The sequence below is a fragment of the Biomphalaria glabrata genome, chromosome 5 (genome assembly GCF_947242115.1).
Source record: "Biomphalaria glabrata chromosome 5, xgBioGlab47.1, whole genome shotgun sequence".
Classification (NCBI taxonomy): domain Eukaryota; kingdom Metazoa; phylum Mollusca; class Gastropoda; family Planorbidae; genus Biomphalaria; species Biomphalaria glabrata.
The window spans coordinates 11,894,003-11,909,268 of record NC_074715.1 but is presented as its reverse complement, the minus strand read 5'-3'; the positions used below and the strand labels follow the sequence as shown (position 1 = coordinate 11,909,268).

Below are 15,266 nucleotides of genomic sequence, written 5' to 3'. Positions count from 1 at the left end.
GGGGGTCCGGGAGGGGCTTGACCTCTTTGGGGGCCCCTTCATTTTGCGTAATATTCAATATTTATTGTAAAATCCACTCATTTTGGGCCCCCCTCAAGTGAGGCCCAGGGGGATTTTCCATTTCTCCACCTCCTCCCCCACCCTTGCTACGCCACTGATAATATTCCTAAATGAAATATTTCACAATTTTCTAAAAATAAATCACTAAATAGAAGATAATTAAAATTTATTTTAAGCTAGAAAACAAATGAACTTAATGTAGACTTATACATACACTCTCTAATCGGCGACAAATATTCTACTCTCAACTAACAGCCATCTCAAATAAAAGTGACAATATTGTTACGAATGAACAGTGACAGGTAGAGGTCACTATGTGTGACCCCGGCGAGATGACACAGCACCGAGTGTTATCTGGAATCTATGCATGTAAACAAAGACAGGATGGGACGTGCCTCACGTGTTGTTCCAGAGGACGAACAGATTTACGAAGGGGGGCATTGTGACAAATGAACAGTGACAGTTAGAGGTCACTACGTGTGACCTCGGCGAGATGACACTGCAGCAGGCATACTCTGGAATCGACATGTATAAACAACAACAGGATGTGATGTTTCCTCCCATGTTGTTCCAGAGGGTACTAGCAGTGTTTTTGCAACAATAGACAAGCGATTAGGGACTCTTTATAAACCAGAGATGTTCATGTGAAAAGAGTCAGTACAGTCGTCGACACTGTTCTCTACTGTGCGAGACAGTAGAAGAGAGTGGACTTGAGCCGTTACAGTCGATACAGTCGATGTAAGACGTATACGCTACATGTTACAGTGACGAATTGTTATAGTTATAATTCAATAAAGTTATTTAAAGCTGAAAGTTGAGTCGTCAAGTTCTTTGCAGTGTTTCTTTTATTTGTGTGCCTAGTACATTTAGCCAGAAAATCAGAAATACGTAACAATTGGTGTCAGAAGTGGGATGTTTTCTGGCTGAAATGTCTTCGAGGAAACTACTTAACCAGCTGTTGGTCAAAGAATTAAGGCAAGAACTTCGTGAGAGAGGTCTGCAGCTCAATGGTAACAAAGAAACACTAACAGAACGCCTAAGACAGGCCCTTATTGAGGAAGATCAAGATCCAGATGAATACATATTTGAATTAAACCCAGATATGACAGAGGTCCTGAGTAACATGCAGGGCCAGATGGACTTAATGAAGGAGAGCCTCAAGAAAATAAACGCCATGAATGAAAACGTAAATGAACTGATGAGCTCTATGAACGAGAAGATTGACCAGAGAGTCAACACTGTGGAAAAAGAAATGGAAGAGATAAGGACTCATGTCCAAGAACAACTGAGTAAGGAACGGGGTACTAGAACAAAAACATTAGTGCCCGAAATCTCTGGGAAGATAAAGCCGCCTGTGTTTGATGGATCCATCTCATGGACTGTTTACAAAAGACAGTTTGAGGCAGCGGCCAAGGTTAATAACTGGAACACTGAAGAAGAGAAAGCGACTGCTCTGGTGTTAGCTTTAAGAGGGAAGGCAGCAGAACTGCTTCAGTCAATAACAAATCAACAAGATTACGCTGCCATTGTTAAGGCTATGGAGCTCCGTTACGGAGACGAACATTTACAAGAAGTTTATAGAGTTCAGTTGAAAACCCGACAACAACGCTCCGGTGAAACCTTGCAAGAGCTAGAGGCGGACATAGAACGTCTTGCTCATTTGGCATATCCAACAGCAGCACAAGACTTTCTGGACGTCATTATCACTGATGCATTCATTGATGCTATTCGAGATCCAGAACTGAAGAAGGCAATAAGAATCAGTGGTAAGCGCAAATCCAGCGAAGCTCTGGTCTACGCCCTCTCCTATGAAGCCGCCAAAGACGCCTCTAAGAATATCCATCATGGGCGTATGCTGGAAGTCCAAGAAGAAGATCTTACACAACTTCTCAGAAGGGTAACTGAAGTGCTAGAAGAACGCAGACCAAATAAGAAGCAAGAAGGACAGAATAGAACCAGTGTACGTTGTTGGAATTGTGGAGAACCTGGCCATCTACAAAGGAACTGCACGAGAAGATTTCCCCGACAAACAGAGTATCAGCACAGACCGGAGACAGATGCAAGGTCAGGTGCTCATGTCTACCAGGGAAACTAACTTTCGCCGGTTTTATGGGGCAAAAATCGGCGATCAAGAACATGACAGCCCCTGCAACTATAATTCCAGTCGCTGTGTTAGGGAAGAATAAAAGTCTGTACATCAATGGTAGAATTGGATCTCGAAATTACCGTTTTCTTCTAGATACTGGTGCCTCACGTTCAGTCATTCGTCCAGACATTGTCAAAAAGAACGAAATCAAGAGAGTGAACTCTTACTCCTTGAAGACGGCCAGTGGAGAGATGATGCCTATACATGGACTGACAAATATAAACTTTGAGCTCGGGCATCAGTCATTTATACATGAATTTCTGATCGCTAACATTACGGATGACTGTATTATTGGGCTCGATTTTATGCAGAAATGTGAATTCTCTCTGAACATTGGAGGTGGTACTTTGAAATGTGGTGATGTTGAGATTCCCTTGCTCGGGGATGAAGATGAAGAGAATGGTCAAATAAGAAGAATCCTTCTAACAGAAGATACAAGTTTGCCAGCTCAGTCTGAAGCAATTATCTGGGGAAAGTTAGAGCATGGTCAAACTGCAACGATGACGGCGATAGTGGAAGGCATTGAAAATGACAACAGCGGAATGGCAGTAGGAAAAACATTGGTCCTTGTCGGAAAAGATCAAAAGGTGCCCGTCAGAATCATGAACCTCGGCCTACAGGAGAGACATCTAGAGAAAGACAGCCCCATCGCAATATGTAATACTCTTGACCTGATAAGAAACTGTAATAATGATATCACGATCGTTAATTCCACCAAACCTTTCAATCCACAAATTACCAAGCTCCTGACAGAAATGAAAGTGAATTTATCAGATGAGCAGTTCAGCAAAGCGGAACAGTTGATCATTGAGTTTGAAGATATTCTGCCATCTGATGAAACAGACTGCGGACGGACAAACATGGTACAACATCGAATAGACACTGGAAACACCAGACCGATTCGACAGCCACCACGTCGCTTGCCGCTAGCAAAGCAACAAGAAGCTATGGACATGATAGAGGGCATGACGCAGCAAGGAATCATTGAGCCCTCAAATAGTCCTTGGTGTTCGCCTATTGTCTTAGTAAAGAAGAAGGATGGATCTATGCGATTTTGTGTAGATTACAGAGCTCTGAATGAAGTCACACATAAAGATAGTTATCCACTTCCTAGAATCGACGATACTTTGGACACGCTTGCAGGGTCCCAGGTATTTTCTACTCTCGACCTAAAGAGTGGGTATTGGCAAGTTGAAATGCATCCCAATGATAGAGAGAAAACCGCCTTCTCTGCTGGCAATGGCCTCTGGCAATTTACTGTGATGCCATTCGGTCTCTGCAACGCACCAGCCACCTTTGAACGATTGATGGAGAGGGTTTTACGAGGACTTCATTGGACTACATGCCTTGTTTACCTTGATGACATTATTGTCATTGGCAAAACGTTTGAAGAGCACCTTGCAAATCTGAAGGAAGTATTTCAACGGATAAGAAGTGCGGGAATGAGACTCAGCCCAAAGAAGTGTTCCTTATTCAGGAAAAACGTTAAGTACCTTGGTCACATTGTGTCAAATGACGGAGTCAGCACTGACCCTGACAAAGTTGAGGCAGTGAAACGATGGCCTACGCCAAGTAATATCCATGAGCTGAGAAGTTTCTTGGGACTCTGTACATACTACCGACGTTTCGTGCCAAATTTCTCAAACATCTGTAAGGTCCTTCATCAACTGACAGAGCAAAAGAGGCCATTTATTTGGACATCTGAATGTCAAGAAGCTTTCGAGAGGCTGAAAAACACACTATCCTCATCACCAGTATTGGCCTACCCCATTCCAGGGAAGACATTCATACTCGACACAGATGCAAGCAACACTGGAATAGGCGCAGTCTTGTCCCAAAAGGTGGATGAAACTGAACGAGTCATCGCATACTTCAGTCGAAGCCTATCGAGAGCTGAAAGGAACTACTGTGTGACGAGACGTGAATTGCTGGCTGCTGTGGATGCAATAAAACATTTCCACAAGTACCTATACGGGCAGAAATTTATCTTAAGGTCAGATCACGCAGCTCTGCAATGGTTGCTTTCGTTTAAGAGTCCTGAAGGTCAGGTGGCAAGGTGGATCGAACGTCTTCAAACCTATGAATTTGAAACTAAGCACCGAAAAGGGCAAATTCACCAAAATGCTGATGCACTGTCTCGACGACCCTGCAAAGCAGAATGTAAGCACTGCAAGAGGGCTGAAGAAAAGGAGGTAGCTGTCAATTGTCTTCGGCTCGGAGTAGATGTTTCCGGACCCTGGTGTGATAAAAGGATTCGAGAGGACCAAATGCAAGATGAAGATCTGGCTCCCATTCTTCTATGGAAAGAAGATGGACAACGGCCAGATTGGAAAGACATCTCTGAGAAGGGGGTAGCCACCAAGGCGTACTGGGCTCAGTGGGACTCGCTGACGTTAGTCAATGGTGTCATCAAAAGAGTTTGGGAATCTGCTGATGGAACATCCAATCGCCTTCAGCTGATGTTACCGAAGGTGAGAGTTGCTGAAGTACTGAAAGAGATGCATAATGGCGCTAGCGGATCTCATCTTGGTGTCAATAAGACTCTGGAAAAGGTTCGTCAGCGGTTCTACTGGTTCAGATATAGAGAGGATGTAGAGGAATGGTGTCGAAGGTGCGACATATGTGCGGCAGCAAAAGGCCCTCGACGCAAAACTAGAGGTCTTTTGCAACAGTATAATGTTGGTGTTCCATTCGAGAGGATCGCAATAGATGTAGCAGGCCCATTTCCTGAAACCAAGAAAGGAAACAAATACATCTTGGTAGTCATGGACTATTTCAGCAAATGGCCAGAAGCTTATGCCATACCAAATCAAGAAGCTATCACAGTGGCCGAAACACTCGTGGATAACTGGATCAGTCGCTTTGGTGTACCTAATGAGTTGCACTCTGACCAGGGCAGGAACTTCGAGTCCAAAGTTTTCCAGGAGATGTGCAAGACACTTGGCATCGAAAAGACTCACACGACAGCTCTCCATCCGCAATCTGATGGGATGGTGGAGCGATTCAACAGAACCCTAGAACAACATCTGTCTAAGGTTACTGATGACCGACAAGACGACTGGGACAGCCATATCCCCATGTTCCTCATGTCATACAGAGGATCCGTTCATAGCACCACAGGATATACCCCAGCGAAGATGTTATTTGGTCGTGAGCTTCGTCTACCATGTGACCTGTTATTTGGGATTCCGAGAGATACGCCAGTGTCTTCAACTGATTATGTCACCAATCTCCGAAGACGATTGGAGAATGCTCATGTATTGGCCCGCAGAAACATCAAGACCAACAGTGACCTGATGAAAACGAGGTATGACAAACGGGCCAATACGTCGGGGTTCCATGAGAATGATCTAGTGTGGCTCTATAACCCACAGAGACGAAAAGGCAGATCCCCGAAACTCCAAAGAGACTGGGAAGGTCCATACCGTGTCGTAAAAAGAATAAACGACGTGGTCTACCGGATACAGAAAAGTCCACGGTCCAAGCTGAAGGTTGTCCACGTTGACCGACTCCATCAGTACCGTGGTGAAATAGAATCTGTTCGGGACGAACAGATCTAAGAAGGGGGCAGTGTTACGAATGAACAGTGACAGGTAGAGGTCACTATGTGTGACCCCGGCGAGATGACACAGCACCGAGTGTTATCTGGAATCTATGCATGTAAACAAAGACAGGATGGGACGTGCCTCACGTGTTGTTCCAGAGGACGAACAGATTTACGAAGGGGGGCATTGTGACAAATGAACAGTGACAGTTAGAGGTCACTACGTGTGACCTCGGCGAGATGACACTGCAGCAGGCATACTCTGGAATCGACATGTATAAACAACAACAGGATGTGATGTTTCCTCCCATGTTGTTCCAGAGGGTACTAGCAGTGTTTTTGCAACAATAGACAAGCGATTAGGGACTCTTTATAAACCAGAGATGTTCATGTGAAAAGAGTCAGTACAGTCGTCGACACTGTTCTCTACTGTGCGAGACAGTAGAAGAGAGTGGACTTGAGCCGTTACAGTCGATACAGTCGATGTAAGACGTATACGCTACATGTTACAGTGACGAATTGTTATAGTTATAATTCAATAAAGTTATTTAAAGCTGAAAGTTGAGTCGTCAAGTTCTTTGCAGTGTTTCTTTTATTTGTGTGCCTAGTACATTTAGCCAGAAAATCAGAAATACGTAACAATATTTTAATGTTGACTCTCTACTTACTAGGAACTAGAGTCTAGATCTAGATCTAATTAGAGGGCGCCTATTCGACTCAAAACAAATATTGCAAACAGCCCGCGAAAATTCAAGGCCAGAGGGGAGTCGGCACGTAGGGAAAAACCCATGGGAATCTTAGCGCGCCGCTTTTTTGTTCTTTTTAAAGTTTTCAACCCCCCCCCCCCACTCCCACGTTTTCAAAGTATAATGGAATCATTAGAATTTAAAGAAAGGATGTACAAATTGCAAAATTAGTTCGGTTAGGAAAAGGAGGGTTCGTTCGGTTCGGTTCGTACCGAGCAGTTTTAAAGTTCGGGTTCGGTTCGGTTCGGTCATAAGTGAGGTTCGAGTTCGGTTCGTTCGGTTCGGGTTCGGTTCGTTTCCCATCTCTACTTTAAACCAATACATCAGTGGTTCCCAAACTTTTTCCTTAACGAAACACTTTGCACATTCTGAGTATTTAGCTGAACACTTTGCACATTCTGAGTACTTAGCTGAACACTTTGCACATTCTGAGTACTTAGCTGAACACTTTGCACATTTTGAGTACTTAGCTGAACACTTTGCACATTCTGAGTACTTAGCTGAGCACTTTGCACATTCTGAGTACTTAGCTGAACACTTTGCACATTCTGAGTACTTAGCTGAACACTTTGCACATTCTGAGTACTTAGCTGAACACTTTGCACATTCTGAGTACTTAGCTGAACACTTTGCACATTCTGAGTACTGAGCTGAACACTTTGCCCATTCTGAGTACTTAGCTGAACACTTTGCACATTCTGAGTACTTAGCTGAACAATTTGGCTATCTTTTTTTTAAAGAGATTAATTCACGTGGCGGCCTACTAGTTAGTTATTCCAGTAGTTTGTGGAACACCTATTCAGGACCCGCGGAACTCAAGGGTTCCGCGGAACACAGTTTGGGAATCATTGAAATAAAATATTCAATACAACGCTAAACAAAAACTAGATTTTATCGGAGATTCGGAGAAAGGAAAAAGATCATGAATTAGATACATCGAAAACCAGATAGTCTTCCACCGATATTAAAACACGTATAATTTTTTATGCGTGATAGTAAATCAATTAATTGTGCGACATACACAGGCTCTCAAATATTCATAAGGTTATTCAATTTTTTTTTCCAAAACTATCCAGTAGGTAGCACCCCAAAAATTGCTTCCTATCAAGATTTGGCGCTGCCTTCTTACGAAACAAACCAACAATGTGAAAGAAGGAGACATAGGGGACAGCCAAAATGATTGAGCGAAGTTGCAATACAGTCAACGGTGGTATCCCAATGACGTTTCTACGTGTTTCAAGCTCAGAAGGGGAAGCGGGAGAATCATGAAAAAGTTGGTGATTTTATTGTCTAAATCGACGGAACAAACAATAAAAGGAAACTCCCGATTGTTTTGACAATTTTTGATAAAATGTGTTTTGGTTTACGCATAATGATTACATTATTTTTTAAATTTTATTTTCAATAATAACTTAGTAATGTCACTAATTGATGGTTTTCTGACGTAATTTTTATGCGCATCTAAAACAGTTAGTTTTTCACCGGCTTTCTATGTGAGGCGCGGTGGCTGAGCTGTAAGGCTCAGGTCGCGGGTTCGAATACTGGTGAAGACTTGGATTTTTAATTTCGGGATCTTTGGGCGCCTTTGAGTCCACCCAGCTCTAAAGGGTACCTGACATTAGATGGGGAAAAGTAAAGGCGGTTGGTCACATGACACCCTCGTTAACCGTGTGCCACGGAAACAGATGACGTTTACATTATCTGCCCTATAGACCAAAAGGTCTGAAAGGGGAACTTTTTATGTGACGTCAGCTATGTTGATGACATCCTATAGTAGACTAGGCTTGATCTATATATAATGTATGTCTGACCAGGTTATTTAAATCAGTCGGACACCCAACCTATCAGATATCACATTAAATCTAGATTCTAGATCCTGATAGTTATCGAGTTCTATCGATCTAATAAAAAAGGGGTGTGAAATTATTACCAATTACTATCAAATGTATCATTACTAATGACCATCATAAGTATCATCACCAATGACTATCATAAGTATCATTACCAATGACTATCATAAGTATCATTACCAATGACTATCACAAGTATCATTAACAATGACTATCATAAGTATCATTACCAATGACTATCCTAAGTATTATCACCAATGACTATCATAAGTATCATTACCAATGACTATCATAAGTATCATTACTAATGATTATCATAAGTATCATTAACAATAACTATCACAAGTATCATTAACAATGACTATCATAAGTATCATTACCAATGACTATCATAAGTATAATTAACAATGACTATCACAAGTATCATTACCAATGACTATCACAAGTATCATTACCAACGACTATTATAAGTATCATCATTAATGACTATCATAAGTATCATCACCAATGACTATCATAAGTCTCATTACCAATGACTATCATAAGTATCATTACTAATGGCTATCAAAAGTATCATTACCAATGGCTATCATAAGTATTATTACCAATGACTATCATAAGTATCATTAACAATGACTATCACAAGTATCATTAACAATGACTATCATAAGTATCATTACCAATGACTATCATAAGTATCATTACCAATGACTGTCATAAGTATAGTTAACAATGACTATCACAAGTATCATTAACAATGACTATCACAAGTATCATTACCAATGACTACCATAAGTATCATTACCAATGACTATCATAAGTATCATTACCAATGAATATCATAAGTCTCATTGCTAATGGCTATCATAAGTATCATTACCAATGACTATCATAAGTATCATCACCAATGACTATCATAAGTATCATCACCAATGACTATCATAAGTCTCATTACAAATGACTATCATAAGTATCATTACTAATGGCTATCATAAGTATCATTACCAATGGCTATCATAAGTATTATTACCAATGACTATCATAAGTATCATTAACAATGACTATCACAAGTATCATTAACAATGACTATCATAAGTATCATTACCAATGACTATCATAAGTATCATTACCAATGACTGTCATAAGTATAATTAACAATGACTATCACAAGTATCATTACCAATGACTATCATAAGTATCATCACCAATGACTATCATAAGTATCATCACCAATGACTATCATAAGTCTCATTACCAATGACTATTATAAGTATCATTACCAATGACTATCATAAGTATCATTAACAATGACTATCACAAGTATCATTAACAATGACTATCATAAGTATCATTACCAATGACTATCATAAGCATCATAGCCTATGGACTAGACTTAACCAAGCAGTCAATGTAAGAATGAAGCGAGCGTAACCTTCATGACCTATTTTGAAGCGATGCGATTTGTTAGATCTAGATGGGAGTGACGTAGGCAATGTCTAAAAACAAAATCTCATTCTTTCCCTGTTGTTTTTTTTTAGGTGTTAAGAATTAACTAATTTATCAAATCTAAATGTTTCTAAGCATCTAAATAGCATAGGGTATAATGATTACTATTACAACTTTAAAACAGAATTTATGTGTCTATAACTCAAATTGGAAAAACCATCAGAGTTTCCCTTCAACAGATATAAACATATCAAGTAATTGGTACGTGTGACGATGTAATTCAGCGCAGATGGGTCTCCTCAAGTAATTATTCACCACAAAAAAGTACGTGAAATAAAGAGAAGAATATAGTTGGCTAGAATCTCAAACCCTGCAGGTGCCTTCCCAAGGTGGAGGCCCCCAACTGATAAGTCTCAAGAAACAGGGATGAAGGCTCTACCACAGGAAACGAAGATGCCGTCAAGATAACTTCTGTCAAATTAAGACCTGCAAGGGGGGCGCAAAGCAGGGGAAGGGAGGTGGGTGAAAGATGGAGGACTTATCTCTGAGATCAGCGAATCTCAAGGTAAGTTTCCTGGGCTTTCACGAATCAGCTTATCGTTGTTTTTTCTTTCCTTCCTCTGTTTTTGAAGAGTTTCCCCTGAGATGAGATAGTTATCTCGTGTACAGAGTTTAATAAGACAGTCTGTCATGTGTGTGCGTGTGTGTGTGTGTGTGAGGTATCGTGTATGTGTGTAAGTTTGTACGCCTCAATGACAGGCGCATGTGCAGAAAGCGTGGATGTATTGTCAGGGATCGGTTCATAACACATCAAGAGAAACACTGACTGGTGAAGGGATTTGAACCCGAGACATATAGAGTAAAAGGAAAAAAAGTTCCCCTTGTGGTCTATAAGGCAGATCATGTATAGGTCATCTGTTTCTGTGGCCCACGGTTAAAGAGGGTGTGTCCAGCCAAACGACCAACCGACTCTACTTTTCATCAGGTGCCCATTTAGAACTAGGTAAACTCAGAGGCGTCATAAGGATCTTGAAATTGAAAATCCCAGTCTTCACCAGGATTCGAACACGAGATACCTCGTTTCGGAAGTCAAGCGCTTTACCACTCAGCCACCGCGGCTCCAGGGACATATAGAGTGTTGTAGCTTGTTACACTCAATCCACGAGAAAAGACTTTTAGTTCATTTTTTGGGGGGTAAATCATCTATCGTGTCACTACTATACTGGTTCAATATTTTAATATGCACAATGTCTCTCTTGGGATATTCTATTTGGCTAAACTTGCAGAAATGCCTGGTCGCGTGGTATGCGCTTCGTATTGCTTTCATTATGGTTCGACACTGCTTGCTGGCACCCCACTGCCTTCATGCAGAGAATCGGGCATTAATATATTCACTTTTGAACGACCGTCCGTAACTTCTACAAGAAGCAAAGCCCACTTGAAACTTTATGCTCTCTTCAATTCCAGCATTGCAGCTACGGGAAATTGTTGAGTCAGAGGATTCGTGTCCTAGTTGGGACTGTACATTACTTAGTTTTATTTAATTCACCATTTTATCTTATTAAAATAATGCAATCACACACATACTCTCTCTCTCTCTCTTTCTTTCTCTCTCTCTCTCTCTCTATCCATTCATCTATCTATCTATCTATCTATCTATCTATCTATCTATCTATCTATCTATCTATCTATCTATCTATCTATCTATCTATCTATCTATCTATCTATCTATCAATCTATCTATCTATCTATCTATCTATCTATCTATCTATCTATCTATCTATCTATCTATCTATCTATCTATCTATCTATCTATCTATCTATCTATATCTATCTATCTATCTATCTATCTATCTATCTATCTATCTATCTAATTATGTCTATATCAATATCTATATATATTTATATAGTAGAACTCTGCCAAAAATCTTCACAAAAATGTAAAAACCTCTGCACTTTTTCCTTGTCTAGCTCTTTTCAATAGTGCCACTAAAAAAACAAAGACATTGGATTAAGTTCCGAAGATTAAGGTTGAGTATAGTTGTTCACATGACCCGCCAAAACCAGTTGCAACCTGTATATTCTTTCCATACCTAATACAGATAAAGCTGTTGTCCCACGCAAAATGGAAGTGTTTTAAAAATAACATCAATTATGGGGACGTGATTCGGATGACTGAATCAAATCTTTAATTATAATCTAAACATTGGTCAAGAAATGAATCATAACTGTTCTGTAACACTGGCCAGATGTGTGTTCCAAATGATCAGTTTAAAGTCATAGGTAGGCGACTGATTGAGTTGTCAACTAGGTATTTACCGTTAACTCTATCTCTTCACTGCCTTCATTCTTACAGTTAACTCTCTCTTCACTGCCTTCATTCTTACCGTTAACTCTATCTCTTCACTGCCTTCATTCTTACAGTTAACCTCTCTTCACTGCCTTCATTCTTACCATTAACTCTATCTCTTCACTGCCTTCATTCTTACAGTTAACCTCTCTTCACTGCCTTCATTCTTACCATTAACTCTATCTCTTCACTGCCTTCATTCTTACAGTTAACCCTCTCTTCACTGCCTTCATTCTTACCATTAACTCTATCTCTTCACTGCCTTCATTCTTAGAGTTAACCTCTCTTCACTGCCTTCATTCTTACTGTTAACTCTATCTCTTCACTGCCTTCATTCTTACCGTTAACTCTATCTCTTCACTGCCTTCATTCTTACCATTAACTCTATCTCTTCACTGCCTTCATTCTTACTGTTAACTCTAGCTCTTCACTGCCTTCCTTCTTACAGTTAACCCTCTCTTCACTGCCTTCATTCTTATCGTTAACTCTATCTCTTCACTGCCTTCATTCTTACTGTTAACTCTAGCTCTTCACTGCCTTCCTTCTTACAGTTAACCCTCTCTTCACTGCCTTCATTCTTACCATTAACTCTATCTCTTCACTGCCTTCATTCTTACAGTTAACCCTCTCTTCACTGCCTTCATTCTTACAGTTAACTCTCTCTTCACTGCCTTCATTCTTACCGTTAACTCTATCTCTTCACTGCCTTCATTCTTACAGTTAACCTCTCTTCACTGCCTTCATTCTTACCATTAACTCTATCTCTTCACTGCCTTCATTCTTACAGTTAACCTCTCTTCACTGCCTTCATTCTTACCATTAACTCTATCTCTTCACTGCCTTCATTCTTACAGTTAACCCTCTCTTCACTGCCTTCATTCTTACCATTAACTCTATCTCTTCACTGCCTTCATTCTTAGAGTTAACCTCTCTTCACTGCCTTCATTCTTACCGTTAACTCTATCTCTTCACTGCCTTCATTCTTACCGTTAACTCTATCTCTTCACTGCCTTCATTCTTACCATTAACTCTATCTCTTCACTGCCTTCATTCTTACTGTTAACTCTAGCTCTTCACTGCCTTCCTTCTTACAGTTAACCCTCTCTTCACTGCCTTCATTCTTATCGTTAACTCTATCTCTTCACTGCCTTCATTCTTACTGTTAACTCTAGCTCTTCACTGCCTTCCTTCTTACAGTTAACCCTCTCTTCACTGCCTTCATTCTTACCATTAACTCTATCTCTTCACTGCCTTCATTCTTACAGTTAACCCTCTCTTCACTGCCTTTATTCTTACAGTTAACTCTATCTCTTCACTGCCTTTATTCTTACAGTTAACTCTATCTCTTCACTGCCTTCATTCTTACAGTTAACCCTCTCTTCACTGCCTTTATTCTTACTGTTAACTCTATCTCTTCACTGCCTTTATTCTTACTGTTAACTCTATCTCTTCACTGCCTTTATTCTTACAGTTAACCTCTCTTCACTGCCTTTATTCTTACAGTTAACTCTATCTCTTCACTGCCTTTATTCTTACAGTTAACCTCTCATCACTGCCTTTATTCTTACAGTTAACTCTATCTCTTCACTGCCTTTATTCTTACTGTTAACTCTATCCCTTCACTGCCTTCATTCGTACTGTTAACTCTATCTCTTCACTGCCTTTATTCTTACTGTTAACTCTATCTCTTCACTGCCTTTATTCTTACTGTTAACTCTATCTCTTCACTGCCTTTATTCTTACTGTTAACTCTATCCCTTCACTGCCATCATTTTTACCGTTAACTCTAGCTCTTCACTGCCTTCATTCTTACTGTTAACTCTATCTCTTCACTGCCTTCATTCTTACTGTTAACTCTATCCCTTCACTGCCTTCATTCTTACCGTTAACTCTATCCCTTCATTGCATTCATTCTTACCGTTAACTCTAGCTCTTCACTGCCTTCATTCTTCACGTGGAAGGGCCACCAGCCTTTAACTCTTTTGTGCTTGAACAGGGACATCTGGGGCACAGAGCCATCCGTCTTCAGCATGTCCAAGGTGCACAGCTTGCTCGACTTGGCGCCACGGGGGAAGCGGTTCAAATCCAAAGTTAAAGCACCTACAATTAAACAAATAGACTACTATTTTTTCACGAACTAAATATAATATAAGCATAGAGCTAAAAATAGCCAAGAAAAAGCCCAAAGATCTATTCTAGATACTTCTATATAGTTCTAGATCTATTCTAGATACTTCTATATAGTTCTAGATCTATTCTAGATACTTCTATATACTTCTAAATCTATTCTAGATACTTCTATATACTTCTAGATCTATTCTAGATACTTCTATATACTTCTAGATCTATTCTAGATACTTCTATATACTTCTAGATCTATTCTAGATACTTCTATATACTTCTAGATCTATTCTAGATACTTCTATATACTTCTAGATCTATTCTAGATACTTCTAGAATCTAGATTACTAATTTTCCGCCATGTATGAAAATCTCCATTAGGTAGCCTACTATCTATAACACAACGCCTGATTCATAATTACAATATATAGATATCAATACAGTAAATTAAGGACATATGCGTTTACTTCTATACCAATCCTAAGTGAAATTCCAATACTTCTTTTAAGTCAGAGTTTTATGCTACTTTATTGGTAGATCTAGAGGTAGCAAAAAAGAGTGCAATCATGACGACAACAAAATCATTAACTATCATTAATTTTGGATCTTCGATCTTTATAATGATCATTAAAAACCGATCTTTTGACCACTCGATAATGCTCCTATATCTGCGACTATGACTTTATAATTGAGGAACTCCAGCGGGTATATTACAATGAACATTGTTTTTGATCTTCAACTATATACAACTTCTCAAAAACCTTGACTGCTCAACAGTATTATATGGTCTGGACGTGGATGCGTTAACATGCTTGTCTTGTGTGTTAGACCAGTTAGTGTAAATGAAAGTATAATCTGAATAAACCATTGAAAAAAACAAAACATGACTACCCCAACCTCGAAAGTGTAATGTTTTCTTCTGATATAACATGTTTATGTAATCAAGATTACAGAATTATGATGAGCAATGTAAATAGGTCAGAGATAAATGAATTTAAAGAAT

At 39.8% G+C, this 15,266-nt stretch overlaps 1 protein-coding gene across 7 annotated transcripts in view; it reads right to left on the bottom strand.

The window, feature by feature from the left end:
- Nucleotides 1–15,266, bottom strand: part of LOC106074152 (otoferlin-like) — a 181,065-nt gene that overhangs the window by 12,074 nt on the left and 153,725 nt on the right. For all 7 annotated transcript variants that reach the window (XM_056030249.1, XM_056030247.1, XM_056030253.1 and 4 more), the window contains one exon: nucleotides 14,061–14,242. In XM_056030249.1, the coding sequence (XP_055886224.1) occupies nucleotides 14,061–14,242 (182 nt within the window). The remainder of the gene's footprint in view (nucleotides 1–14,060; nucleotides 14,243–15,266) is intronic.